At 58.1% G+C, this 25875-nt stretch overlaps 1 protein-coding gene across 1 annotated transcript in view; it reads right to left on the bottom strand.

The window, feature by feature from the left end:
• Nucleotides 1-22969, bottom strand: part of NTSR1 (neurotensin receptor 1) — a 47889-nt gene extending 24920 nt beyond the window's left edge. Inside the window, exon 1 of the mRNA XM_065893050.1 lies at nt 22256-22969. Coding sequence (XP_065749122.1) covers nt 22256-22969 — 714 coding nt within the window. The remainder of the gene's footprint in view (nt 1-22255) is intronic.
• Nucleotides 22970-25875: the final 2906 nt, after the last annotated feature.

The following is a 25875-nucleotide window of genomic DNA, read 5'->3' as shown; positions in this document are numbered from 1 at the left end:
GACACAACCAATTTCATTTAAAATGGGCACAAGGGACTTCCCTGGGTGGAGCAGTGGTTAAGAATCCGCCTTAGCCCAGGAAGACGCCACATGCCGCGGAGCAACTAAGCCTGTGCGCTGCAACTACTGAAGCCCACGCACCTAGAGCCCATGCTCCGCAACAAGAGAAGCCCCCGCAATGAGAAGCCCGCGCACTGCAGTGAAGAGTAGCCCCCGCTCGCCGCCACGAAAGAAAGCCTGCGTGCAGCAACGAAGACCCAATGCAGCCAAAAATTAAAAAATATTTATTTTTTTTAAAAAAAATTATTAAAATAAATAAATAAATAATTTAAAATAGATAAATAAAATGGGCACAAAATTAGAGGATTAAGCACTTAGCAAGGGGCCGCCAGGTGCGTCTGTGGGAACAGGTGACCCTGCCTTAGCACATGCCCCCAGCGCTTTGTTCCTCTGATGACCCTCCGTCTGTGACGTCCCCCTGGCTGAGGGGCTCCTTTCCTGACTCCAGGCCCTAGCCCGGAGGCAGATGGTACAAGACCAGATGTGTCTGGGCCGGTGGCTCCAGGGGCCCCTGAGGGGGACCAGCGGCCTCTGACAGAGCTGTGGGAGAGGTCAGCCCCTCCTGCCCTTGTAGGTGGCGGCCCCCAAGTCCTCCAGCTGGATGCCAGGGAGCAAGGGGGCCTTGCTGTTCTGTCCCCCATGCCCTGAGCCTCACCCTCACCAGCTGCATCCTGCCTGCCGCTGCCCCCACTGACTGACCCCCTGTGCCCGCCTGGAGCCTGCCTGGGCCAGCCAAGCTTAGGACCCGGACCTCCTGGAAAGATACCCACTGTTGGGGGAGCAGAGGCCCCTGAGCCCCTGGGAGGAGGGCAGCGCTCTGATGGAGCCACAGCACCCGGCAGAGGCCACTGGGGGTGGGGAGCAGTGGGGTCCGGGCAGGCGGTGCCCTCCCACCAGGGCGCAGCGTCGCCGGGAGCCCTGGTCTGCAGCCCAAGGGCGGGGGCCTGATGTTGGGCCAGTCCAAGGGGTTTCAGCATTCGCCACCCAAGCCTCAAGCCCGTCCAGGACAGTGTTCCTCCACCAGCTAGACCTAAACCCTAACCTTCCTGGCCATGCCTCTGCCCTGCTCAACAAGCTCTCAGGTGGGCAGCAGGGGCCACTTCCCTCCGGCACTTGGGGGAGGCCCAGTCCTGGTTTGCCTGCTCCCGACTCCTGGCTTTAGCACGGAAGTCCCACAGCCCAGGAAGCCCTCAGTCCCGAGCACACGGGGATTGGTCACCCTTCTCAGGGCCACAGGGGCTAAGCTCCTGCGGCCGCCCTTCCCCCATGCACGGCCAAACTGGGCTGAACCTGGTCCCACAGAGGGATCATGGGCTGTCCCTGCGTGGAGTCAGCTGCCCTCACCCCCGGCCACAGCGGGGGTGACGCCCCGGGTGAGCCCTCGGGCTCTGGCACGCTTCCCTGTCGTTCAGAAGACCTCTCCTCCCCCACAAACTCCCCCGCCGTGGGTTCCGCTGCCTTGCGCCAGGGGCCGGAGGCCCAGGCGGGGTGGGCTCTGTCTCCACCCTACGGACGAGGAAACCGAGGCGTGAGAGTTCAACCGCCTAGCTGAGGCCCAGGGCTGACATCTGAGGCCTCGCGGGTGCTCGCCGGGGCCGAGGGCTGAGGCTCCTGGAATATTCACGGCAGCCCGGGACGCACGTGCCATGCTTGTCCTTGCATCCATGGGACCAGGGCATGGAGGGCTGGATGCTCGAGGTCCGCGGATGGGCAAGCTGGGGTGCCTGGTCCTCTGGGGCCAACGTGCCTGCGTGGTACCCCCGAGGACATCACCACAGCTGCCCCCACCCCCGACTCACTGCTATCGGCATGCCTGCCCCACCCGCGCCGACGCATGGCCGCCCGTCTCCTGACTCATCACCCCGAACTCCACCCTGGCCGCTGGCATGTGTCACAGACCCGCTGAACTCTGCTGCTCGTGGCTGTGCCTGGGCGGGGACCTTGGACAGAGGCGCAAGCCCCGGGTGGACAGCACGTGTCCTCCGCTGGGCCGGGGCGGTCTTCCGGTGTCCCGCAGGTCCCCTGCGCTGTGACAGGCTGCAGGTGCGGGCCCTGGTACAGGCCTGTGTGACCTGAGTCACTCCTGGCCCAGACATGCCCGATGTGAGGGTGACAGCCCAGCCCCACCTCCGGGCAGGACAACCTCTGGGCAGCTCCCGTTCCGGGGCGCCAGTGGGAGGGGCTGAGGTTGGACTTCTCCAGAGCCCCTCACCTGCCACCCCTGCTGCCCCAGACAGCTGCTCTCCCCACCCTCCCCGGGCCCTCCCGGGGGCTGCAGGCAGAGCAGAGAAGCTGACCTGGGCGAATCCATGGGCTGCAGGCTGAGAAAGGCGGCCGAGTATGCGTCTAGGCACCGAGGACTCTCAGCATCGACTACCTGCCAGCCAGGAGCCCCTAGGCGTGGATAGACGAGGGCCAGACAGTAGGACAGTATCTCTCTGACCGTTGTCGGGAGGGGCGGGGTCAGCAGGTGCCTCGGGGGCCCCTCTCCAACTCGGCACCACAGGTTCCCTCAGGATAAAATCCACCCAAGACCCTTCCCTGCCGAAAGGCATCTCCATCCTGAACCCCGGGCCCTGCTGAGCGGGGCTGTGGTGCAGCGCCCGGCCGAGCACCTGCTGGCCCGTCCAGGTGGGCCTGGTGGACGCCCCTCTATTCTGAACGAGGAGCAGGTGTTTGTCCCCAGACAGACCGCCTTGCAATCTGCTCGGCAGAGAAGCCCAGCCTCCCAGTCAGCCTGCCCGCCCTTCACGGATGTTCCTTTTTTGTTTTCTCTTTTTGAGCAAGACGTGCACGTAGAAATAAACTTCCACTGTGCACACACTACCTTCTGCAGAGCCCTGGTCCAGCCAGAGGGAAACGGGCCCAGGGACTGGTCGGCAATTAAAACCACAAACGCCTTCAATTCACTGAAACAGAAACAGCTTTGCAGAGGGGATGTTGAGAAACGAGCCCTCTTCAGTTCTTAGAACCAAACATAAAAACTCGCAGGAGCAAAGCTTCGGTCAAATGGAAGCTTTGCTCACTCTTGCATTGAGCTGTCCGTCTGCCCCCTCCCACCCGCCCCCCCGAAACTTGGCAGCTTGCCGACCAAGCCAGATGCCGGGGAGTCAGAGCTGCCTCGCTTGCTCTGCCCACGCTCCTCAAGGAGGAAGTGGAGCCCAAGGATGGCTACGGGAGTTGTGGGGTGGAGGGATGGAGGGCTTCCTGGAGGGGGCAACCCGGGGCCCAGCTGAGCAGGTTGGGGGGAGGTGAGAACATCAGGGCCAAGGAGTCCAAGCCTCCGTCCTACCGGGCCAAAGCTCAGATGCTCAGGGAACCTGGGGACAGCAAACCACCCCCTTCCCCAGACTTGAAAGCCCCTCGGCCCCTCCTCCAGGAAGCCCTCCTTGCTTTAGGAAGCCTGATACTGCTCTCAGATCAATCTCACTCTTCCTTGTCTTCACAGGGAGCCCTAGGAGGGGTGCAAAGAGCCGACTGGCCCTGTTTTGGCCAGGCCATGGGCTTTGGGCACTCCTGCGGTCGTGCCGGGCCTGGCACTGTCTGCTGTGACAAGGGCTGAGCAGCGCCAGGAGCTGGCAGCTGGGCTGGCCCTACATCGGTCACAGCACTGGGGGGCCCAGGGCACAGAATACAGATGCTCTGTCACCTGGTCTGCTTTGCCGGCCCTCGCCCAGGAACCAGACTGGCCAGTCTGAGACAACATCTCCCCTCAGACTCCCGGGCAGGACGGGCGGCACTGAGAAGAAACTCGGGGGCAGCTTCTTGGGCAGCCCCGCCCCCCGCCCTGGGCAGTGCCTCAGGTCCCTGCTGGCCCCAGGAAGCTCCTGCAGACCGAGGCCCGCCCTGGATGTTCGCCTGGGTTCCCAGGGTCCAGGGGCCATCTGCCACAAAAGCTTTCGGCTAGAGATTATGACTGGCCCAGGGTCCATCTCTTCCGGCTGGAGGTGCTTCCTCCAGCCACCCTGGACACACGTCCTTGCGGAAATCCACGCCCAGCTGTCCCATCTGTGCTGCCTACTGTAGTTGCTTTGTCGCCAGCCAGGGGCTCAGAGCCACTGCCCAGCGGCCATCCGCAGGGACGCCCAGAGCCACTTGTGCTGAAAGCCAGCAGCCTTGTGGAGGGCAGAAGTCGGCTCCACACCTGCCTGCTTGACGGGCCCTGTCACAGGGAAGGAAGCCACGGTCCTAGGCGGCGACAGCTTTGCTTATTTTCAGGGGCAGAGGCAAGCTGCTCACGCCTTGCTGCGCTCCGGCACTTGGACCCACCTGTTCATGGTAAACTCCGGGCTGGGACCTCCCTGTGATCCCCACTCCCTCCCAACCCTTGCTGCTCCCTGATACATGGAGATTCAGGGGCTGTGCCCACGGGCTCAGGAGCTGTGCTGGGAGGGCAGACGGCACAGGTAGCTGCAGAGAGAGGAGTCACCACAGACGGTGACAAGTCTGTGGGGCCATGTGTGCACAGAGGCCCCGTGTCTGACCCTGGGCCGAGGGGGCTTGCACGAGCTCCCGTTGGGGGCTCGATGTGACCTGACCTGGCTTCACGAGATAACGCTTCCCGATGCACTAGATGGTGTCTCCAGCAACTCCAGGAGCACTGTAGCCTTTGGGAGCAATGAACACAGGTGACACCAAAACCCTCTCCATCCTGCCAGGCACTCCTGACAAATACCAGCGCCTGAGCCTCCAGCCCCGTTAACGGAGCCGGTTTCCCGAATGGACTCAGAGGGTCGGATGCACACATGGCATCTGGTTTCCAAAGCAACCCCGAAGGTGACGGTGTGACACCCAACGCTGGCAGAGATGCACGACGGTCACGAGCATCGTTCAGCATCTGTCACTTCCTTTGGTAGCAAGGGACAAGCAGACATCCCGGCTTGGCACTGTGGGCGCCCCCATTATTTGTGGAGATGGAACTACTTGACCCCCAAGTCTGTAAACTGACAAAGCCCCTGACATTTGTGAAGTGTTTCTGTGTTCCAGGGGCCACACCGCATGGGAGAGTCAGAGTCTCCCGGGACCCGCGTGCGGGTGACCAGGGATGCCGGCTCCGTCTCCCGGGCAGGGGGGCACAGAGTGCAGAGAAAGGGGTCATGAGGGGCCTGTGCAGCCCCAGACCCTCTGGGGGGGTCCCTCATCAAGAGCCCTCCCTCCTGGGCTCCACGCTCTGACAGCAGTCGTTTCTCCAGAGCAGGAGAAACAAAAGCAAATTTAATTTATTGGCAATAGAAGTGGGAGTTCCCAGGCAGCTGTGGCCTGAGCTGTCGGCTCCTGGAGACCAGAGCCTCCCTGGAGATCCGTTTCTGTCTGAGTTCTGGCACGTTGGTACTTGGGTTTCGACTATAGTTCCTGCACCGTGACCCCAGCTCACAGTTTCTGGGAGGGTGGGGGGAAGTCGACCCAGGGGTGTCCCATCTCTTTTGCGAGTTAGTTAAAAAGGTCAGGGAAGGAGTCCGTTAAAACTCAGCAGGAGGCCCCCCAGAAAGGGCTGGAATTAGCTCTAAATGCTATAAATGTCAACCAGGCACTGCCCCTTGGGCTGCCGGTGACCCCAGCCCCCGGGTCGCTGTCTGGCAGCTCCCTTCAATCCCTGTCAGGGGCAGGACAGGGAGGGGAGCTTTTGCTCTTTTGAGAACCACCGGGTCCCCAGGGGACGGAGCAGGGATTTGGGGGCTTGAGGCAGAGCCACCAGGAGCCCCCCTGTGCCCAGGCCAGGGAGCCCAGTGGGTTGGGAGGGTGCCCACGCGCTGGGCTGGAGGGCGCCGGGGAACTGCCCGCAGCCTGGCCTCACTGCCGCCGCCCCCTTTCCGGCTCACCCTTGGGCCAGCGCAGCCTCCTGACGGGGTCCCAGTGTCCATGCCTGTGCCCAGGCTGCCCCAAACAGCAGAGCCACCTCACCTGCTGGGGCCCAGGTGGAAACCCAGCCCTGTTCTACACACACGTCCCCTCGGCCTTCACATGGCCACTTGGAGATGCCTTTGCAGACCCTGACCCAGGCTCAGGGACCCCACAGGGCTGCTAAAGGTTTCAAGCTCGGAGCAGAAAAGATGGACCCTGGAGCCCCAGACCTCACCACACCCTTCTTGCCGTGGCTGGTTCTCCCCATTTGATCCGCTCAGCTGTCAGAGGCACCTGTCCCACCACAGCAGGCTCGCGTGTGCTCATCAAGTCCACCGGAGCTCAAGTTTGGCTCAACACGGTGTCGGACAGGCCCCGGCAGGGAGCAGCCAGCACACTCCAGTAGGCAACGTGAAGAGCTTCAGCCAAGGGGTAACTGACAAGGTGTGAACAGGTGGGTCTACCTGACAAGGTGTGAACAGGTGGGTCTACCTGACAAGGCGTGAACAGGTGGGTCTACCTGACAAGGTTGGGCAGGTAGGACAACTGGCCAGGCCTAGTGCAGGATCCTGAGACTCCCCAAGGGAAGCTCTTTCCACCCCAGGCCCGAGGGCCAGTGACGGAACCCACAGCCGCAGTGGGAGACGGCGCCCACCGCACAGCAGGGAGGAGATGGGGCAACACAGGCCGCGAGCTCACCTGCCGTCTCCCTCTACTCCTCTTGCACCTCCCACGGGCCTCACCTGGCTGGGGCAGGGCCAGCGATCCGGACTGCTGGGCTCTGTGTGTCCAGGCCCTGGCGGGACAGAGAAGGTGGAGGGATCTGGGAGAGGGGACAGGAGGACGCTGCTGGCATGCTGCCTGAGGCACCTCTTCATCTGGGTGGTAAGATGGGTCCATAGTCCCAGCCTCACAGGGTCACCACGGGGGTCAAATGAGAATATGTATGAAAGGCGGTTCTCGGCCTGCCTGGCCTGTGCCCCTCTTCCTCCCCCAGACCCCAGCTCTACCAGGGCTGTGTCCGTGCAGGGAGGCCAGAGGGCATCTCCTCTGATGAAGACACCCAAGGCCCCGTCTTGGCTGTCCTGGGACTGTCCGGGGCTCTCTCAACGGCGGCCTGTGAGGTCTGTGTTCAGCCCTCTCCTGCTCCTGCATTTACCAAGGGGCCCCGTGCTGGCCGGGGGCTGAGATGATGCGGGCAGGCAGCCCACAGGGGCCAGCCCTCTCTCCGCAAGAGCTGTCCCTGTCCCGCATTCTGTCTCTGCCCTTGGAGTGTGGTCTAGTGGAGCTATTGGTGGCCCCCAAAACATACGTCCAGTCCTAACCCCCAGAACCAGTGAACGTGACCTTGTTTGGAAAAAGTGTCTCTGTGGATGCAATTAAAGATCTCAAGATGAGGTCATCCTGGAGTGGGGGGGGCCCTAAATCCAATGACAAGTGTCCTTAGGAAGAGCCAGAGAGGAGAGACACAGACACAGGGGAGAAGCCACGTGAAGACTGAGGCAGAGACGGGGGTGGGGGGGTGGGGGGGTGGGGGGGGTCGGGGGGTGGGGGGGGTGGGGGGGGTGGGGGCGGGATGCGGCCACAAGCCCAGGGTCGCCTGGGCCTCAGAAGCTGGAAGAGGCAGGAAGGACCCTCCCCTGGAGCCCCCGGAGGGCGCCTGGCCCCGCCCACGCCCTGATTTTGGAATCTGGCCTCCAGATCTGTGCGAGAATAGATTCCTATTGTTCTGAGAGGCCTGGTCTGTTGCTGGTCTTTGCTGCTGTGGCCCCAGGACAATCAGCCCCCGAGACCAAGGAGTTTCCCATGGTCTCCGTGACAGACAGAAGCACAAAAGGTGTTTGGTGTTAGAGCTTTTTCAAAACATGAAGATCCGTCCCTGGTGGTTTTAACTGGAAACTTTGTGAGCGTCTTCTAGCTGCTCTCCAGATCCGACACTAAAGTAGGTATTTTTAATACATGAGACGGGCATCTCTTAAAACAAGCTGTCAGGAAAATGAATTGCAGGAAGTTTAACTGGTGTTAACCCTGTCTTAGTGCCTTGCAATTATCCACCTCGAGAGTCTGCAGGCGTGTTTGACAGGGTGGGGGCCTCAGAGGCGCCTTGCTGTTCTAGAAAAGCCTCCCTTGGCTGGGATACGCTGTCTGTTCGCCGCCAGCTCGCCGTGGCCGGCTGGTGTTTTTTCCCATCTTCTGGGCCTCTGAGCGCGCAAAGAGCCCACTGTCCTCAGGGCCCCCGTGAGATCGGCGCCCCCCAAGCCCCGGGCCTGCGTGCGGCCACTGCCCTCACATGTCCCCTCCTCCTCAAACCCTGTGCAGCCCCCGGCAGAGCAGATGTCCCCGGGTGGGGCTCAGGTCCACCTCAGCAGAATGAGCCTTGGCACTGGGCGGAATCTGGTGCCCAGGCGTCGTGCCAGCCTGTGGGGACAGAGGGGCCTTCGGGCCGGCCGCTCTCCCTCCTGCCTCCTGCAAAAGCCACATGGGCATCACCGCAGGCGTCGGCACAGGACCCGCCACAACTCAGCTGCCTGACCCCCTTGCTTGTGGGGTTCTCCGTCCTGCCTCCTGCCCTGGACGCTGGTGCCTGTGCTCCTGACCGGCTGTCCCCGGGAGACGGGCAGACCAGTGGGAGACCGCCGGAGGGTGCTTTGCCACAGCTTGGCCCTGCCTCCCCCAGGCCCATCCCTGGGGTGGGGAGAACAAAGGGGTGATGTCACGGGGCTCCCCACACTGAGGACAGTCCAGAGTGGGGTCTCCAGACTATGGGTCCAACAGGGTTCCTGGGATGGAGAGATCCGTGCCCCCACCCGGTGCACCTTCTTCTGAAGGATCCCCAGGAGGGGCTGGCAGCAATGGGAGCGGCCGGTGAGCCCAGATCAGGAGCGCCCGGGAGACAGGTCAGCACAGAAGTAACTGCTTCTCCCCCATGCCCGGGCAATAAACAGTGACCCTGCACGGTGCTTCTGACCATGCACGTCCTGTCGGGCACAGAGCCCAAAAGGGACCGGTTCACAGATGAGTGAGGCTTTGATTTTGGCTCCGGACCAGCATGTCCTGGATGGCTCTACAGACGGGGCTCCCAAGTGACACGACCCAGATGTACTTTCACTCCCTCCTGACCCTCGGGAGCTGGAGGCTTGGGGTCCTGCCAGACAACTGGGAAGTTATGCTCTGGACCAGAGTATCCCACGGCCTGCTGTGAGCAGTCACAGCTTCATAACTCCTCAACAGGGATGATTCCCAAACAACCCCAGGATCCTCTGAACTTCAGGAGGTTGGAAGTGGTGTGTTTTTTTAAACAGAGGAATCCTTTTTGAATTACTCACTGAAGAATGCTCTTACCCTTTAAATATGTCCAGAGAGAGTTATTGAAATTTACAATAAATCCACCTTTTAACCGACAAAGAGCTAAAAATGTTTAAGTCCAAATAATGTTGCACCTTTTCACAAGCCTTGGTACAAGATTTACTCAAATGCGGTGGCTGTCTTCAACTTTATGCTTCTAGGGTAACTGTGTTTCTCTTTACGTATTCTTTCGCAACGTTATTTTAATAATCCCTTTGAACCAGGTCTTTTATCATAAGCTGCCTCAGCTATTTTTGAAAGTAGGCAGTGTTTAAAATCCACAGACGACTTCCACGTGGGGTACTGCACAAGCTCTCCTGTCATAAACTATACAATTGTACACAATTTATCAGGCGATTGTTTTCAGACACAGGACAAGCCACAGTGCATGACTGTGGCCCCTGAGAGCAGGGAAATCACAAGGTGGGCCCCACTGTCACCCAGTTCTCTTCCTGGGGACACTTTTCTGGTTGTGGCTTTAGGAGCTGGGGTCTGGGCGGAGCATGGCTACTCCAGCTGAGGAGGTGGAAACCGGAGCTTGGGGCTGCAGGAGGGGCTTCAATCTGCTGAAGAGGGGGACATGCATGCCCACGGTAGGCTCCTCGGAAGCCTGTGGGGGGCCTTCCTATGGGTCTGGGCTGGCTGGGGTGTGTGCACAGACTGAAACCTTGAAGGGCTTATGGGAGGGCGGCTGGCATTCTGGCAGAGCTGGAGGGGAGAGGAGTGCCCTCCCTAACGCACCGAGTGTCCCGCTCAGATGCCAGCAAGTCCACACCTCAGTAGTAAGGACCATGCCCTAGAGGAAGGCCAAGTCTAGACCCACCCTAACTAAGCCTAAAAGCAAAGGACAATATCACCAGTGGAGACTGAGCCCAGACTTGAATCCTCCCAGGAGAGGAGGGCTGGGCTTTCCCCAGAGCTGCGCTAATGAGGTGTAGGCCAAGCCTCCACAAGTTCACGATAATCAGTCTGCAACTGAACGGCCGGCTAAAACAAGAGCCAACACTCTTCAAAGGAAGAAAGCAGAATCCAGAGTCTTCAACGTGTCATCTACAATGTCCAGTGTAAGAAAAAAATTACTAGGTATGCAAAGAAATCAGACAACGTGACCCACTAATAAGAAAAAAGGAAGTCCACGAAAACAGACCTCCGGGTGAACAGTGAGCGTGAGAGTGTCAGGTGTGAAGGGGTACGATATGAACGCTCACCAAACTTTGATAACTTAAGGGTGCGTGTTGATAGCCCGTGAGCAGCCATTACAAGAACAGATTCAGAGAGGTAGACCTCAGAAAGTCAGTAGAGGACTCCCCTGGTGGCACAGTGGTTGGGAGTCCGCCTGCCGATGCAGGGGACGCGGGTTCGTGCCCCGGTCCGGGAGGATCCCACATGCCGCGGAGCGGCTGGGCCCGTGAGCCATGGCCGCTGAGCCTGCGCGTCTGGAGCCTGTGCTCCGCAACGGGAGAGGCCACAACAGTGAGAGGCCCGCGTACCGCAAAAAAAAAAGTCAGTAGAGGACCTAAACCGGATACTCTGGCTTCCCAGCCTGAGGATTAAGAAAGTGGAGCATGTGGGGAGGAAATCTCAGCCGATGAGAGCTGGAAAAGGGGACCCCCTAATTCTGTGCATTAACTGACCCCAATCCTGGGGTTACCATCGACCTGCACACGCAGGACACACCCAAAGAACCAGAGTAGAGCTTCCGAAACCTGAACTGTGATATAAACCACCTCCAAGATCTAAGACTACACCCTGAATGGTGCACATATGGGGAAGAACAGGATAGCACAGTCAAGAACCTGAACACAGAACTGACATTGGAACCACCACCAACAGAGAGTAGGACAGAACTTCAGTTCTAACTGGGCTGATGGCTAAAAGAAAAGAATCAACGAAAAACATCAACCTTCTCCAGAGGATTTTAACATAACCCCAAATACCACAACGGTATTGAAAATGTTTGGGAAGTGATCCAAAATCACTTGACATTGAAAGAACCGGAGAAATATGGTTAACTCTCAAGGAAAAGGCAATTCATACATGCCACCCTCGAGAAGACTCAGATGATGGGATTACCAAAGACTTGACAGAAGGTATCACAGCCATGCTCCTTGAGGTAAAGGCAACCCTCCTGAAATGACTGAAAAGATTAAAGTTCTTAAACGAGAAAAAGAAACCATGTTAAAAGGACCGATGGAAACTTTAGAACTAAATAATACAACATTGTCAACCACATTGACCCTTATGGAATAACACACCCGACAAGAGCAGAATACATATTCTGCAAGCGTGCATGTATCACCCACCAACACAGACCATTATCTGGGACCACAGTACAAACACAAACACCGTTAAAGAACTGATATCATGCAAGTATGTTCTCTGAACGTACGGAATTAAATGAGAAATCAATAACAACATGTTAGCTGGAAAATCGCCAAACATATGGAGGTTAAACAACACACTTCTAAAAAGGAAGCTCTTTCTAAAGAGAAATAAGAAAATATTTTGAGCTGAATTAGAAGACGGCATTTCAAGGGTTTTGCGATGCTACTAAAGCAGTATTTAGGAGCAAGTTTTTAGCATCACATGTTTATATTATAAAAGAATTGAAAAAAAAATAATTGAAAGAAATCCCAGTTCTTGAATTAATTGTCTAAGCTTCCACCTTAAGAAATCTAGGAAAATAAGAAGAAATTAAACCCAAAGCAAGCAGAGAAATGAAATGCAGATAGGAGCGGAAAGACAATTTAAAAAATCAATGCAATCAATAGCTTGTTCTTTACAAAAAACAATAATATTGATAAACTCCTAGCCATACTCTGACCAAGGAAAAAAGAGAGAAGACACAGATTACCAATACTAGGAATGAAAAAGGAGATGTCATCACAGACCCCACAGACATCATAAGGATGATAAATGAATATTACAAACGACCCTATGCCAACTTAGTTAAAATGGACCAATTCCTTGAAAGATACAAGTTGCCAAAACTTACTCAGGAATAAATACATAACCTGAACATCCCTATTAAAGGAACTGAATTAGAAACGTTCCCACAAAACTTCAGGCCCAGATGGTTTCACTGGAGTAGTCTACCAAACCTTTAAAGAAGAAATAATACCAATTCCACTCACTCTCTTTCAGAAAACAGAAGAGGTGCCAACACTTTCCAACTCATTTCATGAGGCCAGAATTATCTTGATACCAAAACCAGATAAAGACATTACAAGAAAAGAAAAATTATAGACCGATATCTCTCATGAACATAGACCCAAAATTCTCAATAAAATATTAGCAAGTCAAATCCTGCAACATATAAAAAGGATAATACATGACCAAGTGGAGTTTGTCCTAGGACTGTGAGACTGGTTCAACATTAAATTAATCAACGTTTTCCACCGAAATGAGGTACCTAGTATACTCAAATTCACCGGGACGGAAAGGAAAGTGGTAGTTTCCAGGGGCTGGAGGATGGGTGAATGGGGAGCAGTTGTTTAAAGGGTTGCTGTTTGGGAAGATGAAGAAAATTCTGGAGACGGATAACGGTGATGATTGAACAACAATGCGAATGTACTTAATGTCACTGAACTGTGCGTCTGAGAATGGTAAATTTTATGTTATGTATATTTTACCACAATAAAAAATAAATATCATTCACCATATTAGCTGAGTAATGAAGAAAAGCCATACGATCACACCAACAGATGCAGAAAAAGCCCTGGACAAAATTCAGCGTCCATTCATGATAGAAACTCCTGGCAAACGAGGCACAGAAGGGAACTTTCTTCACCTGATAAAAAACATCTCCTAAAGACTTGAGCTAAAACCCTCATCCTTAATTGTAAAGACTTTCTCTCTAAGCCCGGTAACAAGGCAAGGAAGCCTTCTCTTCCACCCCTATTAAATATCATACTAGAAGTTGTAGCTAGGCCAGTAAGGCAAGAAAAGGAAATTAAAGAACTGGAAGGGATGAAATGAAACTTTCTCTATTCACAGACAACATCGCTGTCTACACAGAAAATCCCAGGGAACCTACAAAGGAATTTCTAGAATCAATAAGTTATTATTAGTAGTAATTATCATTATTATTATCACGGTTGCAAGATACAACGTCAATAACTAAAAATCAATCACATTTATATATACCGGCCATGAAAAATTGGAAATAGAAAAAAATTTTAAGTACATATATAATAATACCCAAAACATAAATATTTGGATACAAATGTAACAAAACACGTGTAGGATCTCTGTGCCGAAAACTACTGCTGTTGGAAAAATCAAAGAAGACCTAAATACATGGAGAGATGTGGTGTAATCATGCATTGGAAGAGGCTCTGTGTTAGGATGTCAAGTCTCCCCACGTGATCTACAGATTAACACAATCCCAGTCAAAATCCCTGCAGGCTTTTTTGCAGATACTGAAAATCTGATTCTAAAATTTATGTAGAGAGCAAAGGAACTGGAGTAGCCAAAACAATTTTGGAAAAGAACAAAGTTGGAGGACTCGTGCTACTTGAAAGACTTCCTATAAAGCTACAGTGGTCAAGACCGTGGGGCTGGGGGCAGTACAGACACATAGATTAAAGGAACAGATGACAGTCTGGATAGAACCCCACACATGAGGTCAGGTGATTTTTTAATTAAGGTGCAAAAAAACTCCAAAGGAGAAAAGATCATCTCTTCACAAGCGGTATTGGTCATGGATATGTGTATGCAAATAAGGTACCTACATCTCATACCCTATAGAAAAATTAACTCAGAATGGATCATAAACTTAAGTATAAAACATAGAACTATAAAGATTCCAGAAGAGAAGAGAGAAAAAAACTTAGTGACCTTGGATTAGGTACAATACCAAAAGCATGATCCATAAGTAAGTTGGGTTTTGTCAACATTCCTACTTTTTGCTCTGTGACATGCAATGTTAGCAAATACAAAGATAAGCCACAGAAGGGGAGAAAATATTTGCAAATCACATATCTGGCAAAGGACTTAGATGCAGAATATATTTTAAAAACTCTCAAAAGTCAACAATAAGAAAACAACCCGATTTTAAAAATAGGCAAACAACGGAAACAGACACTTCGCCAAAGGAGATATACAGATTTCAAGTAAGCACCTGAAAAGATACTTAATGTCCTGAGCCGTTAAGGAAATGCAAATTAAAACCTCAACAAGATACCACGACACTCCTCCTGGAACGGATAAACGAAAACAAAGAAACCAAACCAGACACTGACGACACCAGGTGCTGGCCGGGATGCAGAGAACTGTCCTTCCACGTTGCTGGGGGACATTCGAAATGGCAAATCCACTTTTGGAAAGGTCTGGTAATTTCCTATAAAGTTAGATACACTTCTCGTATGACCCAGAAATCTGCCTCCTAAGTGTTAACTCGAGAGAAATGAAAGCATGTGTTCACACACTGTCCTGTACGTGAATATTTGCAGCGGCTTTATTCATAACTGCTCAAAACTGGAAACGACCCAAATGTCTTTCGACCAGTGAATGGGTGAACAAACGGTGGAACATCTGTACGATGGAATCATACTCCACGCTATTGACACAGGTGACAACGTGGATGAATCTTAAGGCATTACGTAATCAAAGGAAGCCAGACTCAGAGGTTCCATGTACCTGGCGTCGGAGTCAGGCCCAAGGCCGTCGGAGGGGTGGGGCGGGGTGGGTGAGGGGATGGGGGTGTGCAGAGACTCCACGGGCGACAGGACCGGGCTCTATCTTTGGTGGTGGTGGTTACAGGGCTCCATGTATTTGTCAAAACGCATAGATGTAAACAAAAGGAAAATGATTGTTACTGGATGTAAACTTAAACCTAAGAAAACAGAAAAGCCTGGATCTGGTATCTTATCATTTTTCCACCTTCCCCGTAACCAGCCGGGTCTCGGTGATCGCGCACTCAGAACGCCACAGCAGCTTCCTAACCGTCCTCCCTGACCCCCGCTGAGTTCTCAACAAGGCAGACAGAATGGTCCCCTGAAATGCATGTCACATGGCTCCTTGCTCAGAGTCTCCCGTGGGGCCCACTTTTCCTGGATAAGGGATACTGCGTGCTCTACGTGATCACCTGTTACGTCTGGTCCTGCCCTGGGCTCGCCTGCTTGGCCACGTCGCCGCGGCAGGTGCCGGCGGCCACAGTCCTGTACCTGTTGCTCCCTCTCCTGGAACCTTCCTCCCCAGATGCTGTCACACCTGCCCTTACCTGCCGCTGTGAGGCCTCTCCTGTTCACCTTTTCTCTGCTGCCCTCCTTGCTATCTACCATTTGTATCTACCATTATTTATTTTGCTAATGGTCTGTCTTCTCCACCGGGATGTGTTCTTCACGGGGTGGAAACCTTTGCCAGTTTTGCTCCCTGCGGGACCCGTGGTGCCTCACACACAATGCTCATTGAGTAGGAGTGGAAGCGGGTGAGGGAGGCGGCTGTCATCACAAGTGACAGAAGGGGATTCCTCGTGCACATGGTGCTGCGGAGACCTGGCTCAGGCCCTCAGGCAGTGAATGCTTCTCGGAGGAGCTGGACGGATGCTGAGGGTGGCCCCTGAGCCTACAGGTATGGGAACAATGCCAGACCCAGGGGCTTCCTGTAGGACCCGACACGTGCATGCAGACCCCCAGAGCGGGACTGAGCACGGACCACAGGATCAGCTCCCAGCTCCGGCACGCAGAGCTTTCTAGGGAGGAGACGGGCTCTTGTTACCCTAAAACGGCGAATCAGAGGGCCCGTCTCTCCTGACGCCACGTTTTGTTGTGTGTGGGCCCCTGAGCCCTTCCTCGGCTCCTGGACCAGCCGGCAGGTGAGGAAGCTGAGGCACAGACGGTCACATCGCTTGCCCAGACCCTGCAGCTGGCCCGCGGAGAAGCTGGGATCTGACCTCGGGTCCTGGGCTGCCACAGGCGAGAAGCCCCAAAGGGCCCCTTTCCGAGCTCTTGGGCGCACTGGCCTGGCCACCCTCGCCCTCCTGCACCAGCCCCGGGGCATGAAGCTGCCCCCACAGGTGCACGTGTGTGAAGTCCCCAAAGGGGGCAGGGATCGCAGCAGGTGGGTGGCTCCACCTGGGCCCCTTGCGGGAGCAGCAGCCCGGGGCCGGTGCTGGGCCTGGCTTGGACACCCCCACCCTCTCTGGGCCTCAGTTTCCCCTTCCTCTCGGGGCCAGGCTTTCACCAGGGACGGCAGGGGCCAGGTCTGATGCCAGGGCGTTGCCGGGTCGGAGCGGGGGTCTTGGGGACCAGGCAGCCGCCACAGCTTGGCACCACCGCTCCCCCCCACCCCCAGGTGCCGAGCACCTGCCCGGTTCCCGGCGGTGATGGAGTGGGCGCAGGGCGAGCGGCTGCCTGGGGCCTTCGAGCTCCCCAGGAACGTTCCTAGGACCCTTTGGTTCTTTCCTGCCCAAAGGCACCCCACCCCCGAGGGAGGACCCGGCACCCAAACAGCCTTCACAGGACGAGGCCTTGGACCCTGATCTTTCATCTCTGACTGACTCATGGAGACACGGTGTACGTTCACCGAAATCACTCCTTTATCTAAGTTCCATAAGTTTTGATACACGCGCCCGCAGCACATTCACCACCCACTGCCGACCCGACACCACCCCCGCCCCCGCCTGTGCCCAGGTCACGTGATCGGAGTCGTACAGTCGGGGGCCTGTTGAGGCTGGCTTCCGTCCCCCGGCACGGGGCATGCACTCCTGACCACTGCATCTTACAGACCAAAGAAAGGCTTGAAATCCCGTCCGACGAAGGCCTGGTACAGCCAAACCCTAGAAGGACAGTCAGGGTAGGAGGGGTGGGGCAGCTGGGGTCCGGTGGGGACACCGTCTCCCTGGGGAACAATGGGAGAGCTCTGGAGATGGGTGGTAAAGCTTTATGTTATGTATCTTTCACTCTAACAGAAAAAAAGAACAAAAGGCTTGTGACTCCTCTCCCCTCGAAACAGACGCTCGATAACCAGACGGGAAGTTCGCTGCTCCCCTGCTGGAGGGAACGGAGGCCTCCAGCGCCACCTGGCCCGGCCTCACTGTCCTGCTGCTGCCCGTGGGAGAGCACCCTGTACTGGCACCAAGGCTCACGGCCAGAGCCCCGGTCCTCCAGCGGCTGAGACTCCAGACGCGGGGGACGGGCTGCCGGCCCTAAGCTTGAGGGCGTCCCCTGGGGCGGCCGCTCACGGGGGTCCCTGCCCTCCTCACTGCCGCGGAGCCTCGGGACAGACCCTGTCCTCGTGCAGAAGCGCAGCAGGAGTTTGCCAGATCGAGGAGTCCCGTCGCACGTCAGTACAACACACGAGCGAACCACGGACCTCATCCAGCCACTGTCTCAGCAACATCCTTTCTGGACCAGGGTCTGATGGGAAACCATGCCTTGTGCTCAGGGGCTGTGTCTTTAATCCCCTTTAATCCAGAATAGCCCCTCGGCCTGTCTTGGGCTTTCATGATCTGGGCACCTTGTGAGCACAGGGCAGCTGCTTTTAGAACATCCCTCAATTTCGGGGACAAAGGGATACGTGGAGGGTCCGCTTTCTGGGCAGGGGTGCCGTGTCCTCAGTGCATGTACAGCAGGAGGCCCACGATGGCCCCCGTCTTGGGGGCGCTCACTCTGGCGTCTGCCCGTTTCCCCAATATAACGTTACTCTCGGGGGCCTGTGACTCGCCAAACTTCAGCCATGAGTAGCAGCGTCAGAGGCCGAGTCGGCTACAGGGGAAGCAGCAGCGGATCCACGAATGGGGCGCCAACAGGTGGCTGGATGGGGGAGGAGGGCACCGGGCGCAGCTGGTGGCACAGGACAGAGACAGAGAAAATGATCGATGCCCTGATTTTACTGGAACCAATTTTCTTCCACTTTGTGGAGACGGGTCTCGGCTGCCTCTGCCTCCGCGGAATCACGTCAGACTTTAATGGCCTTGGCGCTCAGGACACCGCCGGGCCCGTGCGCCCACAGACACGAGCCCCCCCTGCACGAGCCCCGCCCAGGGCCAGCCCCCCTGCTGCAGCCGGGCCCAAGCCCAGCGAGGAGCACTGCAGCCGGCGGCACTGAATGTGGAGGCAGATGAGGAGGCTGCCCCCCCCCGGGCACCCCCCCCATCGCGCAGCTGCTGTTGGGGCCACGGGGCCTGGAAGACGGCAACCACGAAGTGACGACCGAGAGCTCAGCCGCGCCGACGCAGGCCTGGTGGGCTCCTGCCGGTGACGCCAGGAGAGGCTGCCTTAGGGCGGCCTCGCTGGGTGGGGGTGCAGATGCCCTGTGGTCACTAATTCACCCTTCCCGGGGCGCGGCCACGTGCAAAGGGGCCGCTGCAACCTGGGAGCCTCCTAGGGGTCCTCTGTCGGCCCTCACAGAGCATTGTGCTCCCAGGAGGAGGACATCTACCTCCCGGCTGAGCGTCACGAGGACCGGATTTACACGCTGCCCCAAGGACACTTGCTGGTGACTGCACAAGGCCACCACTGGGCACTGGGCACTGGGCACTACGGGGCTCTAAGCTCCACTGGGCAGTATTAAGCACAAATCCTGGACCAGGGCGCTGGGCGCTCTGCCTGCAGGTGCCCATCAGCATCGCGGGCTGGAGGTGACCCTATTCCTGGGGCGTCTCTGGCTGTGGCCCGGGGTCTGGACTCTGAGCTCACGTGCCCACCCACTGCAGGTGTGGCCCCCCAGATCCTGCCCCCCCCAGAGGCACAGATGACTCTGTACTTTGGAGGGAAAGGATCCCCTTCTAGTAACTGAGCTCTGGAGACAGCCAGTGACGGGGACAGGAGGGCGTGAGCGACCACAGTCGAGCACACGCTCAGCCCCCAGGCCTCTGCCACTAAGGCCTCCTCGGGTCGCTGCCCTCCCGGCCAGCTGCCCGGTCAGTGCCCAGTACACTCTCACAGGATGGATGGACACGGGCCCCACCGGACCCGCAGCTGCGACACAGAGCCTGTGATGGCAGGACCTCATCACGCTGAGGTCAGAGCACGAGGCCAGGCCTGAAACGCAGTGGACCGGACACGGCCAGGGTCAGCCCACCTGTGTGGGGACCACTGCCTGCCCTGGGAGATGCCTGAGTGAGCAGGGACAGCGCTTCCCAACAGGGAGACCCCACAATCCCTGGCACGTGCTGTCTTCCACTCCAGAAGTCGGCCCTGGGCCCAGCAGTCTGTTTAGGAGGATTGAATCCAGTTCCCTCTGGGGTCCAGGGAGGCGCCGGACCGTCCTCGGGCAACGTGGCAGGCCCTGAGGCCTCCTCCTCCCAGACTCCCCCACTGACCTGAGGCCCAGGGTCTGGGGCCTTCGCTGGCCTGCAAGGCCCTGTCCTCACCGTAAGCTCCTCTTGCCCCCTGTCCACCCCCAGCCCCCGGCTACACGCCCAGAAAATGCCCAGCTGTGGCCAGCAATGACAATTCCAAGCGGCTCAGAAATCTAATCACTGAACCACCTCGTTTCTAAACACGACCTCTGTTTGCAAGTGTCCAGGACGGAAGCTCACAGATGTGGAGGGCTGACAGGCCTTGTGGGCTACAGTTGGGCTGGGAGGGGCCCCGTTTTGGAAAGTAGGGCCATTTGATTGGCCAACATCGCCACACGTCCAAACGTGGTCCATGAGAGGCAGACGCACGGAGGCAGGCACCCAGCCCCTCTCTGGACAGATGTCACGGTTTAAAAACTGTGGACGTTGGCCCAGATCTGCCAGGTGGCCCAGAAGCCCGTGTGGGGAACGTAAAATCCCCCGGGGAAACCTCTCCTGGGATGGCGGATGGCGGTGCAGAAGAGACGCAGCGGGGAGCAGCGCCAGGGCTGAGCTCCCCCGTGAGGAACGTTCTTTCAGGTACAGGAAGCAGCCCACGTGCAGGAGCCCACGGAGCCTCGCGGGAGCCGTCAGCATCAGAGGGAAGGGCACCTTTACAACCGGCCCGTCAGTCTCTCCCAAGCACACGGCCAAGGCCTTTAAAAGAAAATGGAAACTCTGATCTCTGAGGGCGCCAGGACGCCAGCAAGTATTGAGTAAGCTCTCGGCAGTGCCGCAGCTGCGGGCACAAGAGCGGTCCTTCCGCAGCACGTGCTCAACAGACACCTGTCCAGTGCACGAATGAGCAGGACACGCCCCGGCCCACGTCAGCATCACAGCCTCTGACCAAGAGGATTCCTGGGAGTGGCCCTTTGGGAGGCGAGGCCATGTCACTGAGGTGTCCGGTTCCATGACCGAGAGAGAGTGAGGATGCTTTAGGGGGAGGCCGTGCTCCCTCTGCTGCTGTTTTTTCTGGATGATCCGAACGCCGGCTGCTCCTGGCTGAGCCACAGGGGCCAGAGCGGGCAGGGGTCCGAGGGGAGCATCCCCTTGGAGGGCAGTGGGCACTGCTGACCCCGAGCTGCTGACCTGAGCCTGACACGTCCAACCTTCATAGGCAGGTGTCATGGCTGCTGTCCCCCAACCCCCCAACCCTGGGCACAGCCCATCGAGACCTCAAAGGAAGCCGGAAGGTCATTCCCACTGTTCACTGCATACGCCCTGCTTGCCACTGTTTCTGGCACAGGAGAGGCATCAGTAGAGAGGCAGCGGCCTCTGACTCATCCCCCCGCCACACGTGGCTGCCGGGGCCGCTCCATGCAGGGACACCCGGAGCCGCACGTCTTCCGCACAGGCGACGGGGGGCCCGAAGCTTAATTCTGCCCACCGGCTCCATCTTGGTGGTGGCTTGTGGAGGGTCAGCCGCAGCCCAGGGATGGACACGCAGACGGCATCTCTTGCCCCCCAGCACGCCAGCTGTCCTACCCTGGCACACCCGTCATACTCAGAGGCAACAACAATTCTGCTGGGAAGCTGCGGATGGCTCAGGCGTGAAACGACAGCCAGACGGGACAGCCCAGAGCGCCCACCCCACCCCCACTCAGCCCAGCTCCTCCTTTCCCATCCCACCCTGAGATGGAGGACGCCCCCCCACCCGCCTTCATGGCTACCCACATTCTCAGGCCACGATGCCGTTGAAAGCGGTGTCTCTGCCAGGACTTGCTCCCATGGACGCCCTCCTCCTTCCATTTCAGGGCCCTGCCTGGAATGTCCCTGCCTGAGAAGCCTCTCCCCAGGGTTGGAATACCCCTTCCTGGCCAGGCCGCCTCGTCCAAGCCAATTCCCCGGGGAGGGCTGGCCCCTGGGTTCCCGCGCACTTCGTCCTGACCCTCAGAGGACCATCGGTCACCCGGCTCCAGTGTTATCCACCTTACATGGGCCCCCCGCCTGCCACCACACCTAGTACCTTAGGATTTTCCAATAGAAACAGCGTCGACACCACCACCAGCAGTAAGAGTGCTTCCGAGAGCTTCTACACGCCAGGAGCCAAACAAGCACTTCCCACACCTTCTCCCTTGAATTTCCACCTTCAGAGGTGGGGGCTGTGATTGCCCCATTTCACAGATGGGAAAACTGAGGCTAAATTAAGGAACTGGCCCAAGACAGCATCAGGCCAGGAGGCACAGGGGGAGCAGTCCTGGCGGGGGCGGTTCTGCTACAGAGGAGACGGACCACAGGGCCTTTTGAGAAGCTGATGGAAGGGACTCTCTCCCGAAAGAGGCCGGCACCAGCACACACAAGTTTACCCTACATCTCAGGGAATACGGAGACAGCTGAGGCCCATCCACGGACGCCCCTCCCCTAGAGAGGTCACTGATCTAGGGTTCCAGCCCCCTTTGATGGAAGGAGGGGATGAGATAAGGGGGGCTGAGACCTGGCAGCCCTGGAGCGAAAGGTGGGAAGAAGTGGGGGTCAGGCTGCTCTCAAGCCCCACCCCTCCTGCCGCACCCCCCCCACCCCTTCCCAGCTTCCCAGGAGTAAACTTCCTTTGGGACACTTCTCCAACTTCCTGTACCCAGAGGGTACACAGACCAGAAATTACTGTTGGGGTGAGGGAAAGAGACGCGCTGTGGCTTCCCTGAGGGTGTGCCTTGGACCCTTGCCCCCAGGGGAGACGCTGGCCTGGTGCCCTCCGACTCCTGCTCCCCTGAAGAGGCTGCTCACCTGGATGGCGATCTTGACCTTGGCGGCGCCCACGATGGGCGTGCACACCAGGCCACCGGGGTGCTGGCCGTCGGCGCTGCGGTTCTGCTGGCCCATGGTGAAGAGCATGGGCACGGCCAGCAGGCCAGAGGCCAGCCAGATAGCACTGATGAACTTCTTGGTGCGGCTGCGGGACATGAGGGTCTTGGCTTTGAAGGGGTGGCAGATGGCCAGGTAGCGTTCCACACTCAGGCTGGCCACGTTGAGGGCCGTGGCATAGGTGCAGGCGTCGCGCAGGAAGTAGTAGCCGCGGCACACAGCATCGCCGAAGGCCCAGGGGTGGTGCACCCAGATGAAGTTGTACAGCTCCACGGGCATGGCCAGCAGGAGGATCAGCAGGTCAGACAGCGCCAGGCTGCCCAGGTGGTAGTGCACCGTGCTCTGCAGGTTCTGCAGGGACTTCTTGCGCGCCAGCGTGAACACCGTCACAGAGTTGCCCACCGTGCCCACCACAAAGAGCGCCAGGTACACGATGGTCACCAGCACCTTGGAGTAAATGTCCGTGTTCACGTCCAGGTCGCTGCTGGGCGCCGCTGGGACGGGCTCCGACAGGTTGCCGGAGCCGTTGCCGAAGCCCGGGGCCAGGAGCGCCGCCTCCAGCCCCGATGGCGGTAGCAAGAACGGGTCTCCAGCCTGGGAGACCCGTGGGCCGGGCGCCGAGCTGTTGAGGTGCATGTTCCGCGCGCCGGGCGTGGTGGGCGCGTCTCAGGCAGGGACAGAGCAGAGGGAGCCCGAGGGGTGGGCGTGAAAGGCAGAGGGGGCGCGCCGTCCAGCAGGGAAGCGCCGACCCCTGGTCCGTGCCAGCCTAGAGCGCTCGGGGCTTGCACTCACCGGGGGCTGCGCGCTTTCCCGGCTTCCTCCGAATACCAGAGCCCACGGTTCCTCGGGGCCCCGGGGCGGCAGCGCCGGCTCCAGCTGAGAGCGCCTGGCCGGCTGGGGCTCGGGCTGCGCGGGGCGAGCCTGTGGCGCCGAGCGGAGCGCACGCCTGGCTGTCCGGAGCGCTCTCTCCTCGCTCGCGCTCTCCGCGCACCCCGCTCCGCGCACCTCCAGCCGCGCCAGCACCCTCCCGGGCTCCGCGCCTCCCCTGAGCCGGCGGCAACTGGCGCGCCCAGCCGTGGGGGGCGCTGGAGGGGAGAGGAGGCGGCCCCAGCCACTGTCTCCGCCCCGCAAGGGGGCAGGGCTGGCTGGTCGCCCCCGCGCCCTCGCAGGGCCCATCCGGGCTCGGGGGAGCGCCCCAGGGACCTGGGATTCCCGCGGGGTGCTCAGGGAGTGTCGGCTCTTTCCAGGCACCCTCCTCAGGCAGCTCGGCCTCCGGGCCCAGGTCTTCCCAGCTTCTTATGCCCCACGTCCCCAAGGGAACTGCCCCCCGGGTCGCCTCCAGCTCGCTAGGCGGGGGAGAGGAGGTGAGGGGGTGGGGGTCCCAAGGAAGAGGCTTCCTGCTGGGATGGCTGGGCTGCCCCTCCTTCCTGGGGTGCCCACGGGGCGCCAGGAGCTCGGTGCCCGGGGGAGCTCTGGCACACTTAAGTGGCGGGTGGGGGGAGCTGAATGGGGAGCAGAAAGCAGAGAACAAAGCAGCACTGGTCCCCCGAGCGGGCTGGGCTCCTGCTCCTGGCACCCTCTGGGTGGCCCTGTGCCACTGTGGGTGCAGGGGGTACGGTCCAGGACTGTCATCACCACCTAGGCGCGGTCATCAGATGTCACGCTCGGGGGCCCAGCCGTGGACCTGGCTGGCTGCACCTGGTGGACTGGGAATCAGAGACTGCAGTGGGTGGAGGGGAGAGAGGTGCTGAGGAAAGGGGGCGAGGCCAGGGAGCCCTGCCCAGACCCCAGGCACGGCCAAGGGAGAAGTTCAGGCTCAGTACTTACTTTTCTGTTCCCAACTGGCTCTGGGCTTGCCTGCTCCACTGAGCCCTGATGTTCTCACCACGGAGTCTTAGCACATAAAATACGTGCTTAAAAATGTAGCCTTCACAGGAAACACAAACGTCCCTTTGCTGGAGGCCAGCACAGTGAGCTCTGAGGCGACAGAAGTGGTTTCAACCTGCTTCTCAATATTTGGGCAAGTGTTTCAGCTCTCTGTGCCTCGATTTAGTCGTCTGTGAAATGGGCACGCAGGTGATGCAGGTGAATGGATGCTGCCGTCAGCCCTGCAAACAGCAGGCGCTCAGCGGACACCTGTGGCGTGAACGCTCTCGTGTGGATCGTGTGGGGACTTCGGAGGGTGAGAGCGACGTGCCCAGGGCAACAAGAGTTGCTTTCAATCCACCAGATTAGCCCGGGTTTGCTCTCTGGAAGACAGGCCGCCAGTTCAGCGAGCAGGTCCTGGGATTGGGAGCTGAGTGTCCTTGTCACAGGAGTGATGTGCCAGACTGTGTCGGGCCCATGGAGGCTCATCCCTGCACCCAGGGGAACGCCAGGGTCTCACCATGGACGGTGCCATCCGTTGCCTCTCTCGGGAGCCCCCGAAGGGGAAGGCAGCAGCCCGTGGCCGCTGGGACCTGTCCTTTGCCAGGCAGTAGCTGTCGCCGCTCAGGACGCCTGCAGTGGAAGCGCGCTCTGGCTGGGCTGTCGCGCTCTGGCTGGGCTGTCACGCTCTGGCTGGGCTGCTGAAGCTCCTGTTTGGTTTTCACACCCCTGACCTTTCCGCTAAGCTGACTTCTTTTCAAAGCTTTCTTTTCCAGCCAGCCTAGGAGCTTAAAAAGTCATAAAAGGCAACGTAGCACAAATATTATGACAAGGCCTTTGCTTGAAACCAAACAGGAAATGTCACCTGGAAGACTTTGCTGTACCGTGTGGGCGGCAGGCCCTTGTCTGGGGTCCCCGGCCACTTTGAATCCTTCTCCTGTGAACCGGGGAGCCCGGACGGCCCGGCAGCCGGACCCTTCGACTCCAAGCTGTTTTCCCTTTCTCCTGCGATTTCCCCAGGCATGAGAGCTTCTTGAACTGCTGAGACCCTTTAGAGAAATCTTCGGTGGGGTGCTCGGGGAGGGTGGGGCCAGTCCGCTGTGTCCTTCAGTGACCGGATCACACCCTTGACCCCCGGAGCCCTGCGCGGGAGAACCTGGGGCCCTGCTGCCCTGCCCCTGCCACTCCAAACGCTGCGCGTCGGCAAGGGCTAAGATCCGTAAATGAGGGGCCTGTGTTTCTTGGAGAAGTAGGCATGTCACCTGAGGGGGCGGCAGGCACCTGAGTGGCTCTAGATTCCTGGGTTCCCGGCATGCTGTAGGCAGGGTGGGGTCTTGGCTGCCCTGGGCCCAGCAGTCTGTTTAGGAAGACCCCCCCACACCCCGCCATGGCGGGGGTCCCGGTTTGTTTGGTTTGCTGACTTCTCCCAGGCCCCTGTGAGGCTACTGTATACACTGCGGGCTCAATGGACTTTTGCTGAGCTAGTGTAAAGGGTAAGACAATGGACAGCGAGATGAGGGCTTTGCTTCCCTGGCTACAAGAATTTAGTCCTTGGAGTCCCAGTATCGAGGGGCCCCTCCCCCTCAGAAGTGTGTCCTTAAGGCAATGTCCCTCTCTTTCCTCTGGTCCCCACTCCACCGCTGGGCGACTCTTGTTAACAAGAAGGCTTCTTCCTA

Source organism: Phocoena phocoena, chromosome 15, assembly GCF_963924675.1.
Source record: "Phocoena phocoena chromosome 15, mPhoPho1.1, whole genome shotgun sequence".
In the NCBI taxonomy this organism is placed as follows: Eukaryota; Metazoa; Chordata; class Mammalia; order Artiodactyla; family Phocoenidae; genus Phocoena; species Phocoena phocoena.
The sequence above is the reverse complement of the archived record's forward strand: the minus strand, read 5'-3'. Positions and strand labels throughout refer to the sequence as shown.